Source organism: Pongo pygmaeus, chromosome 3 (genome assembly GCF_028885625.2).
Source record: "Pongo pygmaeus isolate AG05252 chromosome 3, NHGRI_mPonPyg2-v2.0_pri, whole genome shotgun sequence".
Classification (NCBI taxonomy): Eukaryota; Metazoa; Chordata; class Mammalia; order Primates; family Hominidae; genus Pongo; species Pongo pygmaeus.
This window is the reverse complement of record NC_072376.2, coordinates 67,078,327-67,102,688: the sequence shown is the minus strand read 5'-3', so window position 1 is coordinate 67,102,688 and position 24,362 is coordinate 67,078,327. Positions and strand designations below refer to the sequence as shown.

The following is a 24,362-nucleotide window of genomic DNA, read 5'->3' as shown; positions in this document are numbered from 1 at the left end:
CAAAAAAACACTCTTCGCTTTAACTTTGTAATTAGTCTCAAGAATATATGTGGAAGGAAGTTTGAAGCTGTATTTTCATTATGTGTTTTGTGCTTTAGAAAATTCCAAAAATAGGCTGGGTGTGGTGGCTCATGCCTGTAATCCCAGCACTTTGGGAGGCCGAGGCAGGCGGATCACCTGAGGTCGGGAGTTGGAGACCAGCCTGACCAACATGGAGAAACCCCGTCTCTACTAAAAATACAAAAATTAGCTGGGCCTGGTGGCGCATGCCTGTAATCCCAGCTACTTGGGAGGCTGAGGCAGGAGAATGGCTTGAACCCGGGAGGCAGAGGTTGCAGTGAGCCGAGATTGTGCCATTGCACTCCAGCCTGGGCAACAACAGCGAAACTCCATCTCAAAAAAAAAAAAAAAAAAAAAAAAAAAAGAAAAGAAAATTCCAAAACAGATACCCTGGATAAAAGCTACTTTTTCTCTTTTTAAACACACACACACACACACACACACACACACACTCTCTCTCTCTCTCTCTCAGGCTACTTTTTCTCTTTTAAAACACACACTTTCTCACTCTTACTCTCTAGTAGTGTAAGAAAAACTAGATTCCAGCTCTTGTAGTTAATGTAACTGACAAGTGTGGAGTTTGAGGCATTGCTTAAATGTTTGTAAAGAGCAAGTAAATAATGATTAAGATCTTTTTCGTAAGTTATTATATTTGGGCTGGGCGCTGTGGCTCCTTGCCTGTAATCCTGGCACTTTGGGAAGCTGAGGTAGGTGGATCACTTGAGCTCAGGAGTTCGAGACCAGCATAGGCAACATAGCAAAACCCCAACTCTACCAAAAATACAAAAATTAGTTGGGCATGGTGGTGTGCACCTGTGGCCCCAGCTACTTGGGAGGCTGAGGTGGGTGGATCACTGGACAGGTGAGGCTGCAGTGAGCTGTGATCGTGCCACTGCATTCCAGCCTGGGTGATGGAGCCCAACCTGGTCTCTAAATAAATAAATAAATACATAAATAACAGTTATTATATTTGAAGTTGTGGCCTTATCATATGCTAGTTACTATTAATTTGTATAATATAGTGTTTTCCCAATTTTAACAGTATTCTTCAAGCCAAATCTATAAGTGTTTTTCAAACTTTAACAGTATTCTTCAAGCTAAATCTATATGTATAACAATGGCATTTTATGGTGTAAGTTTGCTTTATAAATTCAAATTTTAACTCTTGTGAAACTAATTAGAAGAATGAAGCAGTTTTAGTGAGTGCAGGAAATTGAAACTGGTAATATGGATGATTGCTGTAAACATATCCTAATGCACAGTTTATTTTTTTATTTTGTTTCCATTTTATGTTACCAAGTTCTGTTCCTCTTAATTTTCAAGTGATAGTTTATTTTTCTTAAGCTTATGTTCCTGTATTAGAATGCTTTTTAACTGATTCATACTCTTCAATGAATAGTAAAAATTGCTTTTCAATGTTAAATCACTAATACATTTAAACATGCATGTATTTCTTATATTAAACACAATACTTATAATAAAACTGGACGTTAAATGAACATTATATCTAAGAATGACCTCTTCCTCTGACTATCTCCTTTTATGTCTTGATGAGACACTGTACTGAAAAGATGTGCCTATACCTTGGGGCATTTGATCAAGTGCTCTGAATGCATATTGCTATATAGTGTGTAGTTTGTAAGATTTTATGTTGTTGGACATATGAAGGCCTTTGGGGTTTTTTGTTTGTTTTTTTAAGTTTCTTGTAGAGCTGTGTCTTTTCCTTTCATTGATATATTTAAAAGCATGAAATTAAGCATAAATATGGAAGGTAGAGCTTTATTCCAAGCTCTGTACAAAAGTGAGTAAACTTGCTTGCACTTTTGAACACACTTATGTCCTCCAGTGAGTGAAATTTGGGTTTATTTCACCTTTACACATTCAAGGTTTTTTTGTTTTGTTTTAAATAGAGCTTAAAAATTGATATTTAAAAAATTCAGACCCCAGAAAATTAGTATGATAAACACTGTTGAAGAAGAAGGGAAGGGGTTTGAAGTTGGTTATGCTAAGCCTGAATCCTAGTGCTGCCACTTTACAATGCAAAAGAGCCTCCTCTTTCCACCTGTGTGAAAATGAAACTAATTGGACATGTACTTACTTTACTTTTTATTTTTTTCAAGACAGAGTCTCACTCTGTTTCCCAGGTTGAGTGTAGTGGTGGGATCATGGCTTCCTGCAAACTCGAACTACCAGGCTCAAGCAGTCCTCCCACCTCAGCCTCCCGAGTAGCTGGGACTACAGGCATGCCCACCATGCTCGGCTAATTTTTTATTTTTTGTAGAGATGAGGTCTCACTATGTTGTTCAGGCTGATCTTGATCTCCTGAACTCAAGTGATTCTCCTGCCTCGGCCTACTCCCAAATCACACCTGAGATTACAGGTGTGAGCCACTATGCCGGCCCCATATACCTTAAATGTGATGTACTTGTAAGGATTAAATAAGTTCTGAGCTGTGAAAGCACCTATTTCAGGGCTTGAAAGATAAATCAGCCAGGCGTGACGGCTAATGCCTATAATCCCAGAACTTTGGGAGGCTGAGGCGGGCGGATCACCTGAGGTCGGGAGTTCAAGACCAGCCTGACCAGGCCAGGCACGGTGGCTCACGCCTGTAATCCCAGCACTTTGGGAGGCCGAGGCGGGTGGATCACGAGGTCAGGAGATCGAGACCACGGTGAAACCCTGTCTACTAAAAATACAAAAAAAATTAGCCAGGTGCGGTGGCGAGCGCCTGTAGTCCCAGTTACTCAGGAGGCTGAGGCAGGAGAATGGCGTGAACCCGGGAGGCGGAGTTTGCAGAGAGCTGAGATCGTGCCACTGTACTCCAGCCTGGGCAACAGAGCAAGACTCCGTCTCAAAAAAAAAAAAAAAGGACCAGCCTGACCAACATGGAGAAACCCCGTCTCTACTAAAAAAAAATTTAAAAAAATAGCTGGGCATGGTAGCATGTGTCTGTAATCCCAGCTCGGGAGGCTGAGGCAGGAGAATCGCTTGAACCCAGGAGGCAGAGGTTGTGGTGAGCCGAGATCGTGCCATTGCACTCCAACCTGGGCAACAAGAGTGAAACTCCATCTCAAAAAAAAAAAAAGATAAATCAGACACTCAGTGAGTGTCGGATCTCCTCTTTCATCGTGGGCTTTATCAGTCTCTTTAAATGTAGTACTGATAGAAAATAAATTGTATGTCCAGAAAAGTGTTTTGAATTCTGTGATTTTTATTTTAGACTAAGTTCTTTTTCTGGATGGGATTTTTCATTAATAAATTGTTACTCGAACATTAGAATATATTTTCTTTATAAATTGTGTATATACTATAGAGAAAATTATTCTTGTGCTTGTGAAAGTAAAACGTACACACACACAGGTATAGAAACAGTACCATGTCAGACCAGTCATGTTGCCCAGGCTGATCTCGAATTCCTGGGCTCAAGTACCACAAAACTAAAAGATCAGTAGAAAAATATGTAATCAATGATATTCTTATGTTGATGGATATGACTTTAAATTTTTCTTGAAATAAATAAATATTAATTTTTTATGAGCTACTTTAAGTTCTTTCTGGAGGGAACAAAATGTCTAGCAGTCTCTTGAACATGCTCTTAGATTTGTAGTCTTCAACTTTGACTATATTGGAATTACCTAGGAAGCTTCAAAAAAGTATTGATGCTGGGTCCCAGAAATGTTATTTTAAATAGTCTGGTGTACACCCTGTGCATCAGGATTTTGATATGCAGGCAAGGTTGAGAACCACTGATTTAGAGTCTTGATTCTGGGTTGGCATAAAGATTAAAATCAAATGATAGCTGGGCACCTACGGTTTTGAAGTAAAATGATAGATGTAGTGTAAAATGATAGATGTAGTTACAATGGGAGCTGATATTTGTATAGCATTTTACAGCCTCACAGTCTTTTTCTTTATGTGCCTCTCATTTAATTTACATTTTCTGCCTCTTTGAATGTCTTTTGGTTGGTAACCACTATCAAAGGTGCATGATACTTCTGTTGCAAGCAAATGGATAGGTAATATATTTGCCAAGTAGAAATTGTGCACATATCTGCCCCTCTCCATCTTTTCTCTATGCTCATAGTTGTCCCTCCATCTGAAATGTTCTATCTTCCCATCCTACATGTCTTTTAAGGCTCATCTCTTTCCTAAAGTAGCTTAAAAGATGCTACACAATTTCCATGCGGAACTGTTTACAGCCATCTATTTACATATGTGACCTGAATTAAATGTCATAACAAGTGCATCTCTTTTCAAGTTGGGAATATGAGATAGCCACATTCTAGGCTTTTTCTTAGCAAATGGACCTTTGAACTGTTTGCTGCCCAGTTCTTATTAGAAGCCCTTCTGTGAGAAAACATTCGTAGATGTCTACATTGATAAGTGATTCACCCATTCTTTTAGAATATGGTTATAAACTTTCAAGCAATAATTCAAGCAATATTTCAAGCAAAATAATTTGAAAATTTGCTATAAACTCTGGGCTTTTGCCTGAAAATTGCATCTATACATATCTGTTTATTTAGAAATCAGGGACATCCTGATTCTTCTTTAGAGAACCATGTTGCTAGTTAAGAACTTGAACTGTTCTCAAAAGCACAGTTAAATTATTAGATCAAGCCTGACCATTAAGAGGGCTAGATACGCAGACCATGTTGTTTTGCTTCCCCTGATTAAATTGCTCTTATTGAATTGGGCATTGTTGTGCTTCACTCAGCATTAAAGAGCATTTTGAGAAATAGCTCTTTAAAATTCATTTTTTTTTTTTTGGTAGGAATTTTGGAGACTTTATTTCCGTATTTTTGAAAACATGAGATTGCAATCCATTAGTGGGTTGTGAAACAATTTGGTGGTCCCAACCAGTATTTCTTGGTTTTGTATTGTTTATTTTGCTTTTTTCCTATGCTATATTTAAATATTAATAAAATTACATTTTATCTTAATGTCACCATTTTTCCTTTTTTAAGTATTGTTTCATGAATCTTTTTTAGTTTTTAATGTATTGTGGGTACTGGATTGCTGTGTAAAATGTACTTACTGTGTTTTGTAGTCAATAAAGTTTAAAAACTATTGTACTCATATTTTCTCTTAGACTCAAAGGATAATTTTTTTCTGTTTATTCTCCTTTGTAAAATGACAGTAATGAGAGTTGCTACCTTATGGGTTTATCATGAAGACTAAATATATATAAAGTATTTAGAACAGTGCTTACCTTGCTCATAGTAGGTGCTCCATAAATACTAGCTGTCATTACTGGGAAAACAATCTTAGAGCAAATGCTTTGTTTTAATCTTATGTACATTAAAGACATTTGTTATTAATGATGTCCTTTGCTTTGGCTTCTAAGAAAAAGCAGCTGAGATTTTTTTTTTTTTTTTTTTTTTTTGGAGACAGGCTCTTGTTTTGTTGCCCAGTCTGGGGTGCCGTGGCACAATCACAGTTTATTGCATCCTTCATCTCCTGGGCTCAAGCAATCCTCTCACCTAAGCCCTCTGAATAGCTGGGACCACAAGCATGTGCTGCTATACCTGGCTAATATTTTAAATTATTTGTAGACACAAAGTCTCGCCATGTTGCCCAGGCTGGTCTTGAATTCCTGGGCTCAAGTAATCCTCCCACCTCAGGCTCCCGAAGTGTTGGGATTACATGCGTGAGCCTGACCTTCAGAGATCAATTTGTGGCCCTTTGTCTATCTTCTGTTAGCCCTGATTTGTCATCTTAAACTTTCTGTTGCATCTCTGCAGGGAGCCTTCAGATTCTTTCTGGGATATCAGAATCATCAAAATATGATAATTTAATTCCATTGTAACTTCAGAGATTTTTTTATATTCATTTACTGTGCCAGAAGGGGAGGTAGAGGCTCTTGGGAACATTTACTGCCTGTTTAAACTGTACATTAACTCAGACACCCAGAGTGGTTAGTTTCTTAGCTTTTTACTAGATGATTGAGTCCGATATGGAGAAGAGGATTTTGGTAATAGCATTAGCTGTCTACCTTACTGAACAAGTTTGTTGGCCTAATCAAACCTACGCTTTGTGGAACTCTTAAGTTACAGTAGATTTCCTCATAGGGAAACTCTATTAAATCTTCTTAAGCAATGAAAGAAAAAGCTGTCCATTAAGAACTTTCGTGGAATAATATGGTTCAATATTTTTTTCATAATGTGGCATCAGAATAATATTAGATTTTTAAATTATTTGTCAGTGTTAGATATTATGTGCTTTTTGTTACTGTGGTACATACTGTGTGTCTCATCATAAAACATTTTGGAACAAAATGGTAAGCTTCATTTATATGATTAAAGTAAATCAGTTTATGTGGTTAAAAAATACAGGCAGAAGGAGATGTTTTGAAAATGTGGAGAATTGTAATTTTCTGAACTCCCTTTAGGGATATATACTTGTTAAGGCTGATTTCTCAGTTATATGTTTTTAGAAACATAGTATTTGCCATTTTGAATCTTTAGTGATTAAAAACAATCAATTTAAAGTTGAAAGAAACTAATTAGACTTCTGACCATATTTAAGGTACATTTTAAGAGGTGAATTCTTCCATGTGTCCCAGACTTTTTGAAAACTAGAGATCCTCAGAAATAAATGGTAAAAGACAGGCTATAGAAAATTTTCCCCTCAACAGGAAAGTTATTATTATATCTAGATCTTATTTTTACCACTTTTAACAATTTGGAGAATTTGCTATCTGACTTGCAAGTCCAAACAAATTTGGTAGAATTTGTTCTTGATGGGAATAAATTTAAAAATGCAAAGGAGAGAGTCCAGTGATTGGCAAGAGAAAATAGTAGAAAAGGAAATAGAGTGAAAGTAAAAATTTTGACAATGGAGGGCAGCAATTAACGGAGAGGAAATTATGGCCTCAGAATGCACACCTGTATTTAGTAGAATGTTGGAATATGAAATGTCTGTGTATCAGAGGGCTGATGGTATGTGCTTTGATAATGCTGTCATGGTGGGCATAACTTTGCAATTTAAATTATAGGGAAGAAATTGAAGCAATATTTGTTTTATTGTAGAGATATTTGGATTTTTGTAACGTGTGAATATTAAGATCTTTCCCCAGCTGTATTGGAGGATATGTTAATCTTCCAATGAAATCATTCGTGATCTTTGGGATCATGAGGAAATCTAGGAAGTCAGTGACTCAGGCATAAAATTAGAAAGGCTTGAACATTTTAAAATTGTACTAAAATTATAGAGAAGGGAAGTCTTAAGTGGGCAAGGGATGGTAAGTGGGAACTGACTATGTACTTGAAAACCTTTCAGATGTCATGATATGCTTTTTGTAGGGCTGTCTTTGTTAGCACAAAATAATTTGTGGAGTGTTTCAAGGTCTACTTGAGATAAACTGTTACTAACTCATGATTTCCAGAAACGTCTTAAATTCCTCAAAGGTGAATCATCTTGCTGGAAGGAAACCTAGCTCAAGGGGAGGGGAGGTCTATAGTCTTTGGGATCAGAAACACTCAGGTTTGAAAGTTACTTTTGCTATTTAATTCATGCTTAGGTCAGTGATTTCACTTTGGACCATGGCTTGTCTCTAACAGGTATACAGTAATTTTTAAGTTTTTGTGAGGTTTAGATATAATGGGTTTGGCATCCAACCTATGGTAGCTGCTGTTATTTGTCATTTTAGGAGCCTAATCTAGTGACTGTGGAAGGATCTACGGTATTTTAATTGTTTTGCTTCTATAAAGTTTTAAAGGCAGTATTGTTCAGAACTGAAATATAGATGAAGAGAAATTCATCTAATTTGCATCCACTTTTCATTGCCTGTTTCTCCAATGACTTCTGTATCATCTTAGGCATGCATACTTTTATAAAGTCCATTATCTGCATAATAGCTTTTAACATTATTTTAATTATTTAAAATACAACTTACTAAGTTTTTCTCTTAAATTTGTAGCATTGTTTTATGATAGACTATTTTTCCATATCCTTATAAACTTTAAAAAGATTGTAGAGGTGAGGCGAGTATTTAAATATTTGAATTTTTCTATCTAAATGCAAGTTATCAGAAATGGCAAACTGGTTCCTTTTTTATGTTTTTTAACACTTGGAATATATCACAAGGAAAATATCTTGTGTATGTTAAAATAAGCATTTTCAGGCCTTTTTGGGGAATATTTAAAGTTTCTGTAATAGAGCTGTAGTATGTGTTACAATTGTAGTGGTCCCAAAATTTCCATTTGTCTAGCATTTACTGTCTTATTTAATTTCACAAAGATAAATTTATTTGGAGACTACTAAAACTAGTAAGTGTAGAAGAAGAGCTCTACAGAGACTTAAAACTTAACATTATGATCATTGTTGGGTATGTTGATTCTAGCTTATTTATTAATAAAAATTTTTATGACAATGCAAAGTAGTGAGCTTAAACTCAGGGATATTTTTCAATGTGTATTGTGATCTGATTTTATTTTAAAATTTATTGCAAACAAGTTTTTATTTCTCACTGCTTTTATTATTTTTTAAGCATCTAATTAGGTGAAACTGAATTGATTCAATTTTTATGTTACAGGAGATTACCTGGGGCAATTGATGTTATCGGTCAGACTATAACTATCAGCCGAGTAGAAGGAAGGCGACGGGCAAATGAGAACAGCAACATACAGGTTTAGTATTTTAAAATAAATAATTTTCTTTAACTGAGGGATGATATCAGCATTATAATTTAATTTATTCAATAGATAGTCATAGTGCTATGCTGTGTTTTAGGTGATACAAAGAGATTTAAAATGTGGAACCAGTCATTTATTATAAAGGCATTTCCAGTTGGAATTTATAATCTCTGAATCTTTTTTTAATAGGGTTTTTTTCTTTTCCTTGATAGAAACATAGTACAGGTTGAGTATCTCTTATCTAAAATGCTTGGGACCAGACGTGTATCAGATTTTGAAATTTTCGGATTTTGAAATGTTTTTGTGTATGTAATCTTAGGGATGAGACCCAAGTCTAAACATGAAATTTATGTTTCATAAATAAGTTATTTAATTTATTATAATGATTTGTTAATTTATGATAATCTTTTTTCCTTTGGCAACCCTGAATAAACTGTGTAGTGGGCCTGAGTTTTGATTGTGATCCATCACATATGAGGTTGGGTGTGGACCTTTCCACTTAGGATAAAATGTTGATGCTCAAAATGTTTTGGATTTTAGAGCATTTCAGGTTTCAGATTTTTGTATTAGGAATACTCAACTTGTATATAGGTTTACTGAATGACAAATAAAAGACCACCAGTGATTTTACCACCTGAAGATAACCACATCTGGTACATCTCTTGATACTAAGCAAAATTGGGATACTATTATAATTATATTTCTGTGTATACTTTTTTCCCCATCTAAAATTATCATTTGTATGTTTTCATATTCTTAAAATATGATTAAAATATCTTCATGATAGCTTCATTGGATAAATATACCATGATTTATTTAATGTGACATTTCTGGAGAAGATGTAGAGCTCCTTTGTTTTTAGGTGAAAAATTGAGGGGAGATAAATTATCAGTAAGTTGGATAATTAATGTTAGAACTTTAGTAACTGAGACTTCCAGCTATTCAGTTTGGCCATACTTTTTTCATTATTTATTTCTATTTTCTGAGTCCTTTTAAAAATGTCCAGAGCACTTTATTCTTACCTTTATTAAGTTGATCATGTAAAATGTTCCTTTTTGCATCTTTAAAGGCAAATCATTTCTATAGTGGAAGATGTTAGTCCATTTTTCCTTTCCCCTTACCATTAAAATGCCACGATTTCTCAAAATAAATACTTTAAGAAATAGCTTATCAGCATAAGCCCTACAAAAAACACTGCACTTAAATGTAGGAAGTGTTAGTGGAAAGAGGGATTGTATGTTTAAAAGATTGCTTTAGTCAGCAAGGATCTGAGAAGCATAAATTAAATATACAACATTATGTTGGCTGTCTTTCCCAAATTTATTTACACATCTTTGGGGAGCTTTTCAAAAATCCAGATTTTCAGGTGCCACTTTGCTTGTTTTATTTCAGTAGGTTTGGGGTGCTTCTTATGGTGCCTGTCCCTTAACCTGTTCACACAAATAAGCATTTTGCAAACATTGCTTTATTTTTCAAGAATAAACCCTGGTCTTAAGGTTACAAGAATCACATAATAAAGTTACTTACATATCTTGTTGCCTATTGCTTGCAGTCGGTTGACACATGCCTGACAGTGTCTTACTTTGCAACCTGGTGATGACAGGCCCTTGTACAGTGAATGTCTGACCTGCTGCCATGTTAATTTCTTAAGGCTAGTGTCTGTGATTAATGATTACATTGCCTTAGTTGAATACTTTAACTTTGGTTGGGTGACAAAGATAATACTTGTTAAATGATCTTTATGAAGTACTTTTTTTCTTGTGTGGAGTGTTTGTATTAATTACTTTTTATTAAGAAATTTTTGGTAATGATCCAGTTGTTTTTTCTTAAGATTTGAATATGCACATTTTTAAAAGTATATGTGTGTGTATACTCACATAGGCGTATGTATACACATATCACACATGTAGAACTATTACTCTCCCCCCAAAAATACATATATGTGAATTAAACTACCTTTTACTTTGTTTCTTAGATTAAATGAATTTACTAAGATTAATCTTACATAATATTTATGCATCTGTTTAATTAACTGTGCTCTAATTTTAGGTCCTTTCTGAAAGATCTGCTACTGAAGTAGACAACAATTTTAGCAAACCACCTCCGTTTTTCCCTCCAGGAGCTCCTCCCACTCACCTTCCACCTCCTCCATTTCTTCCACCTCCTCCGACTGTCAGCACTGCTCCACCTCTGATTCCACCACCGGGTAAATAGTAAATAAGACATTTGACTTTGAAAGAAAAATAGCTTGCGAGTGTTTTTTAAAATTTTTGACAATTAAAATAATATCTTGATCACATTACATTAAAAGTAATAGATATAATACTTATCTTCAACAGATTGACACTGAAACAGATATATATATGTTTATTGCTATTTCAATGTAGGAAAGAGACAATGTTCTAAAATTAAGAAGAATATACAGATACCAATCTTGTGATTCAGAAATATGATAATGATCCCCAAACTTAAGTTGCTAATAGACTATGTATAAATCCATACTCAGTTACAAACTTTACCAGTGTTAATTTGTTTTGAAAAAAACATTAAAGATACTTTTAGGATGGGAGTAGATCAAAAAATTATATCTTGTGAAGAGATTGATTAATATTTCAGTCTGGTCTTCTTCTGTATACCGGTTTCCTTTTAGGAGACTGCTACTGGGTACCTGGTATTTGTTTCTTTTAAACAAAAGTAAATGTTGATCATATTTTTAGCTACTTTTGATTACTAATTAAAAACCAGGTTAGTGGTGATAGAGAAGAAACTCACAAATAATTCCCAAATTTTATTTTTATTTGAATTTTTCATCGGGTTACCTTTCTTACTTTATTTTTAATCTTTATCTGCCTTAACCAAGTTTTTATGAAACTAGCAAGATTGATTGAGATAATAATTACTTCTTCCCAGGGAGAAAGCTAGTAGTAAATGATGAAAAAATAGCTGCTTGTCCTCATCAGGGCAACATGAAAGACATATGTTAGGCTTTACTTCCTATTAATAGAATCAGTTTATACTAGAGAGCCATGTACTCTCACTCACTTTTATTTGCAAGAGAGCTGTCTTTGTTTTAAGGTGCCAGTTGTGATCCGAGTACAGAACCAAATACAGGGTCTGAATAGTCCTTCCCTAACATATTCATCCTTGGCCTCTAAATGTCAGCCATTGCTTCTGTCTTTCATCCTCAGTGCCTGTGATTTCCTTCCACTGTCACTTCCACTCTCAAAAAGTATGAGAAAAATATGAAAAAATGACTTGTGGCTTTAGAGGGTCTGTTGTCTCAAAAATAGAGGAAGGAGGAGGTTGGAATATAGGTTAGAGGTCCTTATTCCAGACAACATTAGTATTTCTAATTTCAGTGAATTTCTTGTTCCAACAAAGAGATTGAGCAGAAACCACTCATTAGTTGGGATTGACTTGTGGTTCTTGTGTCTTTAATATGCTGACTATTAACCAAATGAAAGAGGACTTAGGTGATTCAAAATGAGGACTTCTGTGATTTCTATATGAATCCTTTGTCCTCTGAAAAAGAATTAGATAAATCAAAGGTAGAAATAATTAATGTTTTAACATATTTGATTAATGATACTAAAAAAATTATTAATGTTTGTGGTAATTTGTTGGATTCCTTTGTAACATTACTTTACTAGGTAGTGATTTGAAATAATTTTCTTTTTTTAATTCTTAAAACTTTTTAAAATTTTATTTTTAATTGGCGGTAATACTTGTATATGTTTATGGGGTACGATGTGATGTTTTGATTATGTCTACATTGTAGAAAATCAAGTTAACATATTCATCACCTCACATACTTACCATTTTTTTGTGGAGAGAACATTCTGAAATCTCCTAGCAGTTTTGAAATATACAGTTATTAATTATAGTCACCATGCTGTACAGTAGAGCTCCAAAACTTGTTTTTCTCATTTTACTGAAACTTTTGTATCCTTTGAAAATCGTCTCCCCTACCTCACCCATGGCCCCCAGCCTCTGGTAACCACCATTTTATTCTCTGCTTCTATGAGTTGGATCATATAAATGAGATTGTGCAGTAATTGTCTTTCTGTGCCTGGCTTACTTCACTTAGCACAGTGTCCTCCAGGTTCATGCATGTTGTCACAAATGACAGAATGAAAGGATTTCCTTATTTACTAATGTAGTATATCCCCAGATGGCTAACATTTTGTATGTTCAGTACTAATTATTAAAGTAAGTAGGACAGAGTTGGTATGAATTAATGACAACAAACACTTAGCTGGTATAAGAATATTCGAAACTCCGTAGAATATTGCTACAGAGGTAATTGCTACACATAGGCAGTAGCATTATCTGGAAGTTTACTTTTTTTTCAAAATGATAAAATTACTTTTTTTTTTTTTTTTTTGAGACAGGGTCTCACTCTTTCGCCCAGGCTGGAGTGCAGTGGTGCGGTCTCGGCTCACTGCATCCTCCACCTCCCAGGCTCAAGCGATCCTTCTGCCTCAGAGTAGCTGGTACTACAGGCGTGTGCCACCATACCTGGCATTTTTGTATTTTTTGTAGAGATGGTGTTTCGCCATGTCCAGGCTGGTCTTGAACTCCTGACCTCAAGCAATCTGCCCTCCTCGGCCTCCCAAAGTACTGGCATTACAGGCATGAACCATTACCCCTGACCATTTCTTTTTCATGTAACCTTTGTTCATAAGTATAACAAATCTTTGAACAGTGTTTAGGTTATTAATGACATTATACTATAGAGTACAGCTAATTATTTTTCTGTTGCTTAATCTATTTTTCTACTTAATTCTCAGCTACATGCTTTCCATATTTTAAAATCGAGATTTCCTTTTATGTTTATTCTTGGTTTACATTTCTGTGCTCTTCTGTCAACATTTAATGAGTACAGATTCAAATGAATTCTAATGCTGGTTTAAGCAGTACCTAACTGGTATATATGCTGAGCAGGATACCAGTTCATTAAAACAAAATATTTGAAGTTGAGACTCTCTGAATTGCTCCTTACTTTTAGTAGAATGTGAGCTGTTGGGGAGCGTACAGGCTATGTATTTCTATCTATGTTTCCCTACAGTTTTAGTCACAGTGGTCTTGTATGTACTTGGCATTCCCTAATGTGTTTGCTAATTGAGTTAACGACATATTTATGTATCCATAACACCAAAGATGATTTTCGGATTTATACCTGGTACATTCAGTTAGGATGGGCACTGGCTCTGAATAACAGTACGGCTGCATAGATATATGCCAGCTGCCATGCTTAAAGCTGTAGTTTTCAGTTACCATTTACCACAGAACCACATGATTACACTATGTTCCGTAGTTTGTTGTAATTTAAATCACCTTAAGAATCATAAGCAGCTAATGAAAGAAAGCTATGATTCAGGATTCTTTTTAAAGTATTGCCTTAAATGATATTCCATTTTTCTTAGATGAACTGTCTTGTTTTTTGCTTTCTTCAAAAACAATCAAAAGAAAATGGAAAAACTTTTTTTAAAGAATTAATTTAAGTGTATTTTAATGTTGCCTTTTTAACATTAGACTTCTAATATTTTTAAAAGTAAAGTCTAAAATATAAGTATAGTAATGATATTTTATTCTCATATTTTAGGATGCTACTAGTTTTTTGTTTTGTTTTTAAATAAATACATCCAGATTTGCCTGGAAGAGTCCTACTTTATACCTTCTATCCCAGCATAATTATTATTGTTCATTCTTAGAAAGAAATTCCCTGGTTTAGATGATACAATTTCTGATTGACTCTTGGAAATTTACAGAGGGCTTATTGCATAAGTAGATAGTTACTGTTTAACAATTATAAGGTGTTAGAGATAACTCTCATTTGAAGGACTTTTAATGTCAAATAGTTCACAGAAGAGGAGAAATGTATTGCCTCCTCTCACCCTTAAACACACACCCACAAACATATATGAAACTTTGCTAGTAACACAGAGAGGACAAAGTATTTCTGGCCATAATAGATTTGTATGAAGAGTAGAGGAGATTTATGTATTAGAATACAACAAAGAAGGAAGAGCTGTCTGGAAGTGCAAAAGTATTTATCGTGGTTCCCTGCAGCCATACTAACAGTAGCTTGAAAACAAATACTGGGCCAGGCATGGTGGCTCATACCTGTAATTTCAACATTTTGGGAGGCTGAGGCAGGAGGATCACCTGAGATCAGAAGTTCAAGATCAGCCTGGCCAACATGGTGAAACTCCATCTTTACTAAAAATACGAAAAAATTAGCTGGGTGTGGTGGCATACACCTGTAGTCCTAGCTACTTAAGAGGCTGAGGCAGGAGAATCACTTGAACCCAGGAGACAGAGGTTGCAGTGAGCCGAGATCACACCATTGCACTCCAGCCTGGGCGACAAGAGCGAAACTCCATCTCAAAAAAAAAGAAAACAAATACTGGCTAATTTAGTTCTTCTATAATATCCAGAAAATCTCTTATTTCATTTTCTTGTGAATCAGAAAATAGTTTCCATTGTATTAAGTTTTTTCAGAAATACATTAGAGTGGTTTCATGCTTTTTCTGAGTAATAATAGATATAATAGCTAATACTTATTGGATGCTCACTTTTCAGGGTACTATTCTGAGTACATTCCATGTATTAACTCATTTGATTCTTGAACAATATCTGAAGTAGATGATATTCTAATTTTGCACTGAGGAAGCGGGGACCTAAGTCATTTAAGTAATAGCTAGAAAATAGTAAAGCCAGAATTCTGACCCAGGCAGTTTTGCTTGAAAGCCTGTTTTCTTTATTAACTATGTTGAAATGAATCAGTACCTATATCCAGAAAATTGTATTATTGGATTACGTGTATTTGTCACAGTCCTAGAAACTTTTTTTTTTTAAAGCATTTCTCTGATGTTGAAGTACATGCATACATATTTGTGGGTAGGGAAGTTAGGGAGATTATAAGGAATAGTCATCAAATTTTTGAAAATCTGAATAAGGTTTTTACTGTTTGCCTGGCTTGTGTTAAGAAGTCTGTGTTTAGCTGAAGTCAGTTTTGAAACATTTGTTTATTGGAAGAAAAACTGTAAAACTGGAAGTATTAATGTTATAGGGTAGGTGATTTTGTGTGTTTGTTTGTTGTGGTAAAATACAATATATTCGTCATTTTAGCCATTTATAAATATGTAGTTCATTGGCATTAAATACATTCACAATGTTATGTAACCATCACCATGAGCTGTACCTTAAACTTTTTCATCATCTCCAGTGAAAACTCTGTGCCCACTAAACTCCTTCCCTCCTAAGGATAGCCCCTGTAACCTCTATTCTAATTTTGTCTCTATGAGTTTCCTTATTCTAGGTACCTCATGTAAGTGGAATCATGCATTTGTCTATCTGTGTCTGACTTACTTTGTTTCTAAAATAATAGAATTTAATTAATGATTGTGAGCTAACTTTATGGTAGGCTTTTAATTTAGGCTTTTAAATGTTAATTTACTTTAGTGTCATCATATTTGATGTTCATTTTTTTTTTTTGTAGTGGAGTTTACTGAAGAATAGAAGGCAAATTCAGTTAAACTCATTTGTTTTTGTATGAACTCTTATAAGCCTCAAATGACTAGTTTTGTGGGTCTTGGGAACAATTGAAATGTAGCCTAGTAGTGGAATTCTGCTGAGTTGAAGAAGGGTCTTTGCTTTACTGAGATATAGCCCAACTACTCTGGACCACAAACCAGGCATCCCTGCTTTTAAAGTTAGCTCTGGAGTTTAACTGTTTATCTAGATACCAAATGTGTAGGATTCTGCATTTTAGAAAGAAGTAGATTTCTTCCTAAAAGACTGTTGTCTTGTATCAGTGTCTGGCTAATCATCTAGTACTACTAATTTCATGAACTTTAAAATCTTATTTATTCCTTAAATATGTTAATTTTGGGTTAGGGATGATATATAGGAATCGGGTCAGGGGGGTGGGGGCAGGTGGCGAGTTGCTCATATCTAGGGTCATTCTGCATTTCCTCTAAGTCCTGCATTCTCATTAGATTATTTTTCTGTTAGCAGTCTGGTTCTTTAGCACAGCAGTTCTCAGAACTTTTTGGTTATGTCTTCTTTAAACTCTTTAAAATTACTGCAGATCCCATAGAGCTTCTACTTAGGTATGTTTTATCTGTTTTTTAATATTAGAAGTTAAAACTGAGAAATTAAAATATTAGAGATATGTATAATACACTCATTACATGTTAACATTTTTAAATTTCTTATGAAAAATAACTTTACTTTCCTAGAATAATTTTAAAAATTTAATGGGAAGTGGTCTTATTTTACGCTTTTGGAAATCTCTTTACTATGTGGCTTAGTAGAAAAAGCTGGTTTCTCCTGTTTGTTTTCACATTAAATCTATTGTGATATCACGAGTTATGTGGCCCATGGAAACTCCACTGTAAGAGAATGAGCATGAAAAAGGCAAATAACACCTTAGTAAATTTTTTTTTTTTTTTTTGAGATGAGTTTTGTTCTTGTTGTCCAGGCTGGAGTACAGTGGCACTATCTCAGCTCACTGCAACCTCTGCCTCCCAGATTCAAGCGATTCTCCTGCCTCAGCCTCCCGAGCAGCTGGGATTACAGGCGTGTACCGCCACACCTGGCCAATTTTGTAATTTTAGAGACGGGGTTTCTCCATGTTGGTCAGGCTAGTCTTGAACTCCCCACCTCAAGTGATCTGCCCACCTCGGCTTCCCAAAGTGCTGGGATTACAGGCGTGAGCCGCTGCACCTGGCCACAGCTTAGTAAATTTATGAAAGTAGTTTTGACCTGGCAGATTCGGTAGGGTCTCAAGGACCTCCAGGAATTCCTGGACAAAACGTTGAGAACACTGCTTTGCCAGAAGCTTGGCCTGTATTGGATGAATACTATCAGTGCCCTTGAGGAAGTACACTTTTATCCTTTTAATTGAGAAACTATTTTATGACTATAACGTTTATTAAGCTAATTTTTAATACCATGGATTTTTGGTCTTTTTCAACAGATTACCTCAAATTAACTGGCACTGTTTGCCAGAAATGTAAGCATTTTCCAGAGTTACCATTAAAAAAGAACTCCTTAAAGTTTTTGAAAACTGTATTTCTTCTTGAATTTTTCTATATTCAATTTAAAAAGCCTGCCTATCAGTGTTTTCAGTAAATTCAAAACAGAGAGCAATGCTAATTATCTATAATAAATAGAATTTTCTGGCACAATTAAAATTTATTTAAATGTAAATTTAATAGAGATTAAAAGCTTTCTTAGGATGTTGATTTTTGAATGTGCTTTCTCCTCCAGGATGCACCCTTTATAATAGTTACATTTTGAATACATCATTGACACCACATTTTGTCGAATCTAATTACAGTTTAATTTGTGCCTTCTGCTTACACTGCTCTTTTGATCGTCTCATGATTATATGGAAGCTGGTAGAGATAATTTCTTTACAAGTTCTCTATTAAAAAACATAGGTATTTCTATCAAAAATGTTTTGTGTAAGGTAGAAGTTTATTTTCTGTAGGCTTTAGATTTTATAAAATAGAAGAGTAACAGATCCTAATACAGGTAACATAGTTTGTCCATTTTATAATGTATGTAAAATTATCTTTTTTACCTTTCAGACATGAAGTATGCTGGTAAATTTTTGGTTACTTTGTTGTGTGACCATACCACTTTTTAACCCTCTTTTTTTCTTAAAAATAACTTAAATCTTTTTTTGCACCTTGTAATTGTTTTAATTATGAAATAATGGTTTTGCCGTATTCTTTCTACATTCTGGTTTGTATTTAAGGGTGGATGGTAGATGCGATGATACACATTTGTGTGCATATGTTTTTGTTTGTGTTGAATTTTTAAAATCCTGATACATAGAAAAGCATTTCTGGTAGAAGGTGATATTTAAAGATTTTTGTAAATCTTTTCTGTTCATTTTGAGTAAAACTTCTGAGTTTGATGGCTTTGAAATACAAGTCATGAGACTTAAGGAAAGTGATCAAGTTTATCTGTTTCTTAAATAATAGTGCCGATGGAATTTGGAATTTACTAGTGAGAAATAGGAAGCATAGTTTACATATTCTGCCATTTTTTTTCTTTCATTTGAATTTGAATAGAGAAAAGATAGATGGTTATTGCATGTATTGGTTTTCTACTGCTGTATAACAAGTTACTCCAGAATGTAGTGGCTTAAAACAACATACATTTATTATTGAACAGTTTTCATGGGTCAGGAATCTGGGACAGCTTAGCTGGATCCTCTGCTTTAAGGTCTCTCTCAGACCTCACAGTCTTCTCCAAAAGCCTGACTAAGAAAGTATTTGTCTTCAAGCTCACTCGCCTCTTTGTTAAAAGGATTTTGTTTTTTTCCAGGCTGTCAGATTGACAGGGCTTCAGTTCCTCACTGGTGTAGGCGTCTAATATGTTAGCTTGCTTAATCAAAGCATGTAAGCCAAGAAGGCAACAGACAGGGTGCCAGTGAAATAGAAATAACTATCTTTTGTAACCTAGTCATGGAAGTAACATCCTTTGATTTTTTGTGTGTGTGGTAGAAATAAGTCACAATGTCCAGCCCCCACACAGGACATAAATACCAGCAGACAGGGATCATTGAGAGCCATGTCAGAAGCTATTTTGCCTTAGTTATATAAAATTATGACAGACTACATTGAGAATGAGTTTATAGACAATCTTTGTTTAGTTTTTTTGTGAGTGCAAAGCCCACTATTAATTTTGTGGGAATTTTTAGTATGGGTAAATTCTTTTTAATATGATGTTTAACAGGAATGCTGCCTTTCTGTTTCTTTGCCTCAGTTCTTTCAATCTCCTAAATAGGATTTCAGGTCTTACTCCCACCCACTTTTACATTTAAGTGTATGTGTTATATGCTGGAAAAATTAAGCTGGGTGTGGTGGCTCACTCCTGTAATCCCAGCACTTTGAGAGGCCAAGGCGGGTAGATTGCTTGAGTTCAGGAGTTCGAGACCAGCCTGGGCGACATGAGGAAACCCCATCTTTATAAAAAATGCAAAAATTAAGGCCAGGCATGGTTGCTCACACCTGTAATCACAGCACTTTGGGAGGCCGAAGCGGATGGATCGCTTGAGCCCAGAAGTTTGAGACCAGCCTGGGCAACATAACGAAACCCTGTCTCCACAAAAAATGCAAAAAATTAGCTGAGCATGGTGGTACACACCTGTAGTCCCAGCTACTTGGGAGGCTGAGGTGGGAGAATTGCTTTGAGCCCGGGAGGCAGAGGTTGCAGTGAGCCGTGATCATGCCACTCACCCTAGGCAACAGAGTGAGACCCTGTCTCAACCAAAAAAAAAAAAAAAAAAAAAAAAGAAATCATCTTCTCTTTTGAGAATGCCAGATGGTGTAGGCTCTCATAGTACTTTTAAGTGTCATAGGTAGGTGTTTTTGTTTCATAAAAATTCGGAATGGGATTTATGTAGTCTGTACTAAATTGCTCAGCAGTGAAATTAGGAGGGAAGCTTAGAATCGGATCCAGTGATCGTCATAGTATAGTCCTGGGCCAGCAACATCATCTGGGAAATTTAGGGGAATGTAGGTTTTCTGGTCCCACCCCAGACTACTGAATCAGAAATTCTAGGGGAAGGGCCCAGCAATCTATGTGTTTTAAGAGACTCTCCAGGTGATTCTCATGCATGTTCAAGGTGGTTTTTATTTATTTATTTATTTATTTTTAATTTTATTTTATTTTTTGAGATGGAGTCTCGCTCTGTTACCCAGGCTGGAGTGCAGTGGTGCGACCTCGGCTCACTGCAACCTCCACCTCCTGGGTTCAAGTGATTCTCCAGCCTCAGCCTCCTGAGTAGCTGAGACTACAGGTGCATGCCACCATGCCTGGCTAATTTTTGGTATTTTTAGTAGAGACAGTGTTTCACCATGTTAGCCAAGATGGTCTCCATCTCCTGACTTTGTGATCTACCCGCCTTGGCCTCCGAAAGTACTGGGATTACGGGTGTGAGCCACCGCGCCCGGCCTATGTTCAAGTTTTAATACCACTAATCTGTTCAGTCTGTTAGAGCTTGAGTATTACTTTTCCAAAAGGATTTGGCCGGCACTAGAAATCTACTTTTACTACTGTTACATATAGCTTTCCAGGAAAATCAACATTTTTTTAAACTTGTTTTTCAGATAAAGGATATAGAAAAGAAACAAAATACTTTCCTTATTTAAGTCTGTTGTCTAGGTTAGGCAGCATGTGTTTGCCAGGAAGATGGAGGTGTTGGGAGGGGGAAGAAGAGGGACGTTTGAGATGGATTTTCTCTTCCCTTACACTGTTTCTGTTTTATTAAGAAAGTCAAATATTAAATAGTGATTTTTAAGTGAGAATGATGTTGGCCTTACATGATATCACGTATCAGTTTGAAAATACATTCAGTAATTGTCAAAGAATTGGTTATATAGTGTTTCATCAACTTTATAGCCTTGTTTTAATGAACATTTACTTATAAAGATTTGCATTGAAATAACACCTTAGATGAAATGGAGGTCTCACAAGAAGGGCCCTTCCTAGTTGCCATGCCAACTTTCTGATGTGTAGGTATTGATTGGAAAGACCTATAAATGACATGGTTTTTTCTTTGATTATGTCTTTAATTCCAGTAGATTATTTTTCTCTGTCCTATGATACTGCTGTAGTAAGATTAACATTAAAGGCAGACAGTAATTTTAACTACCTTTGTAATGTACTTAATTCTTTGGCCATATGTCTTTTATCTCTACATTTTGTGGAAGTTTAACAACTTAAATGTTTTTGAGGACTGAAGTTTGAAGGGGCTGACTAGTAATTTTTTAGTTTTTAGCATGAATTTACATATTAATAAGCTGTAGTAAGCCTTAGCTAAAGTAATACATCCTGCTCACATAATCATTTAGGTAAAGTTATTAGGATTATAGTATATAGAATGGGTGGATGATTTTGGTATATTCCTTTATCTTATAAATCTTATCTTACAAATCTGTATCTTATAAATCTATGAAAATAATCATGTATTTACTTATGAAAACTAGATCAAATAGTGAAGTTGTGTCCGTATTGTTCTAAAGAAAATTAGGTTGTAGTATATATTAAAAACATTTAATGCTCTGCCTTCCTTACTTTTCTCATCTACTTTGGAGTCTGGGACTCTACTAGCTTGTATGATTTGTTGGATTCTTTTAGTTTAGTAATTTGGGAAACAGGAAGGTAACCTCAGGATGAATGAGAATTGCCATTAGCTATGGGTCAGTTTAGTAGACTTGTGGATTCATAAAGATTTTTGAAACTTGATGGCTGCTTTATGTATCTTTAATCTTGTTGGTTTTTAAGTTTGGAATATGTTTTTATTGTATGGGTGGTTAAAATCAGGTGCTTTGGTCTCTTTTTTAAGGCCATTTGCTACCTTAAGATCTTTTTAATCTAAATCTCTTACCCTGATAGAAGATGCACATCAGAACATGTTTAGTGTTAGAATATGTTTCCTTTGACAAGAAAACATTTGAAAACAATTCTGTTTCTTTTTTTGGCATACATTTAGCTAATAAGTTAGATTATTTTTTGGACTAATTTTGATGCAGTTTTTAAGATAGGATTTAGGAAACCGTTCCAACTGTTTTAGTTATTTATGGTATAAAACTTTTCATGAAAAAGTTACTTTAAATTGTCTTACATTTTTTTTTATTTTCCTGCTTAGAAATCTCTCATTTTTCCTCCACTGAAAATAGTTAAAATTTGCATGCCACATAAATTGCCTTTCATGTATCTCTTAAATTTAAAATGCTGAATTTAATTTTAGTATTTAGTAAATACATTTTACATTAGGCTTTAAGGGCACATTTGGTCCCTGTAAATTGAAAATATACATAGTTTATTCCTCAGAGTTTATAATGCATACAAATAATGAATGAGAGTCACTCAAATTAGTATTTGCTAGCACCTGTAGAAGTAAATCATTCACGTTTATGTTAACGTGCCTGGGGGTGTATATATATGAACTGGTTATTCCCCCTTTCTCTCCTCTTACAAATCAAAGGAAATGTTAGCCTTTTCTCACTTCTGCCAACAATACTAGAACAGTCAACACTTGAATGAACCACAACATATTGAGCTTTACAAAAGTCAGTAATATCCATCATCTTGAGTTATCCTTGTACTACCTGCAGTATTAGAGAAAGAACCCACAGATCAGTTTTTCTATTAAAATGTTAAAATAACAACCTCAGGCATTGATTATCATATTTAGTTAGGATTCACTTCATGGCATTTGATAATTGTGTGTGCATAAGTGCTTTTTAACTGATGTCTAACTTTGTGATTACTAGTGGGGGAAACCTTGTTATCAAGTTGTTAGACTGGGTTTTCATCAAGGAAGTTGGATGTTATACTCGAATTGTTAGTCCTCTACGAGAAAACAGAATGGTTCTCTTGAGTGAATAAGCCAGGATAATGAGGCAAGGGGTTTTATTTCAAAGTTTGTTTTGGTGATGGCATAAATACATAACAGGTTCTGAAATCCAATTACTATATTAAATTTCATCACTTGTTTTTTAGGTATTCCAATAACTGTACCACCTCCAGGTAAAACTTTTTTCATGTTTTCTCCATCATTGTTAATAAACATGAAATTTCAAGCTTATAGTTACAGGAGAGACGGTGTTGATGCGGTTAGAATATGGAATAGGCTATGGGGATTTCAAGGTCCTATTTTCAGCTCTGCCTTTGCTTCATTCCAGTTTTGATTAAGATATTTAGTTTTCTTATACCTGTCTTACCCATTTCTGTAGAAATAGAGATTCTGAGAAAATTCTTACCTATTCAATTTGTGAAGAAAACAGTATAGGATATAAAATAAAATTTTTCTTAAAAATGTCTTTACAGACCAATGAATTTTTTATGTAATACAGTGACTATAAGAGAAGAGAAAGATAATTTACTTTGACTTTATCATTATTTCTGATTTTTTAATTTTAATCCTGCTGGCTTAGTATCATGAGAAAATGTGTTCTAAACCCCACATAGCAACTAGACAGCTGGTCAGGTGGCTGTTCTTAGAGTGGTGATTGTTTATTGTCGTAATAGTATAATCAATAGGAGTTTATATGTGGCCCAGTGTTTTATTTATTTGTTTATTTTTACATTTTTGTCAGTTGTTTCTTTTTATAGTGTGATATCACACCTGGTAGCAAGTGTGTCTTACTGAGTTCGGTGTTAAAAGCCAAGGTGTATAAAGAGAATGAGAGGTGATAATGCTTGCAAGGGTGGGTCTAAATTCAAAATGACTTCGATAAACAGAAAGAGTGAAGTTTAAGTAGCATAGGACAGTATACATATTTAGATGTGGAATAGAGACATTGATTATGTGTGAATGTGTCTGAAAAAGACTCATCAGGAAAAGTCAAAGGAATCATTTGTGTGTCTTTTTAGTTTAAAAAACAATGTGGTTGTAAGGCTGTATGAAATAGGATTGTGGACTTTAGGACTAATGTGGTAATTGCCAATTTTTGTACTTTTAAGATGTTTAATAGAGGAGTTATAGATCCTAAAACTGGATACAGTGAAGAACATGGTAAACATGAAAACAATTTGAAGTGGGGCTAAAAATGGATTTAAGTGGACCTTTGAGAAGGATTCAGAGAACTGATTTATTTTTACATAGAATTACTAAAACGGAGGCTTAGTGGAAGT

The 24,362-nt window shown here is 34.9% G+C and overlaps 1 protein-coding gene across 39 annotated transcripts in view; it reads left to right on the top strand.

The window, feature by feature from the left end:
- Positions 1-24,362, top strand: part of FIP1L1 (factor interacting with PAPOLA and CPSF1) — a 76,678-nt gene that overhangs the window by 34,420 nt on the left and 17,896 nt on the right. For 20 of the 39 annotated variants that reach the window (XM_054486185.2, XM_054486178.2, XM_054486206.2 and 17 more), the window contains 3 exons: positions 8,597-8,690; positions 10,746-10,902; positions 23,229-23,255. In XM_054486185.2, coding sequence (XP_054342160.1) covers positions 8,597-8,690; positions 10,746-10,902; positions 23,229-23,255 — 278 coding nt within the window. The remainder of the gene's footprint in view (positions 1-8,596; positions 8,691-10,745; positions 10,903-23,228; positions 23,256-24,362) is intronic. The other 19 variants (XM_054486180.2, XM_054486208.2, XM_054486194.2 and 16 more) reach the window with 1 other exon arrangement.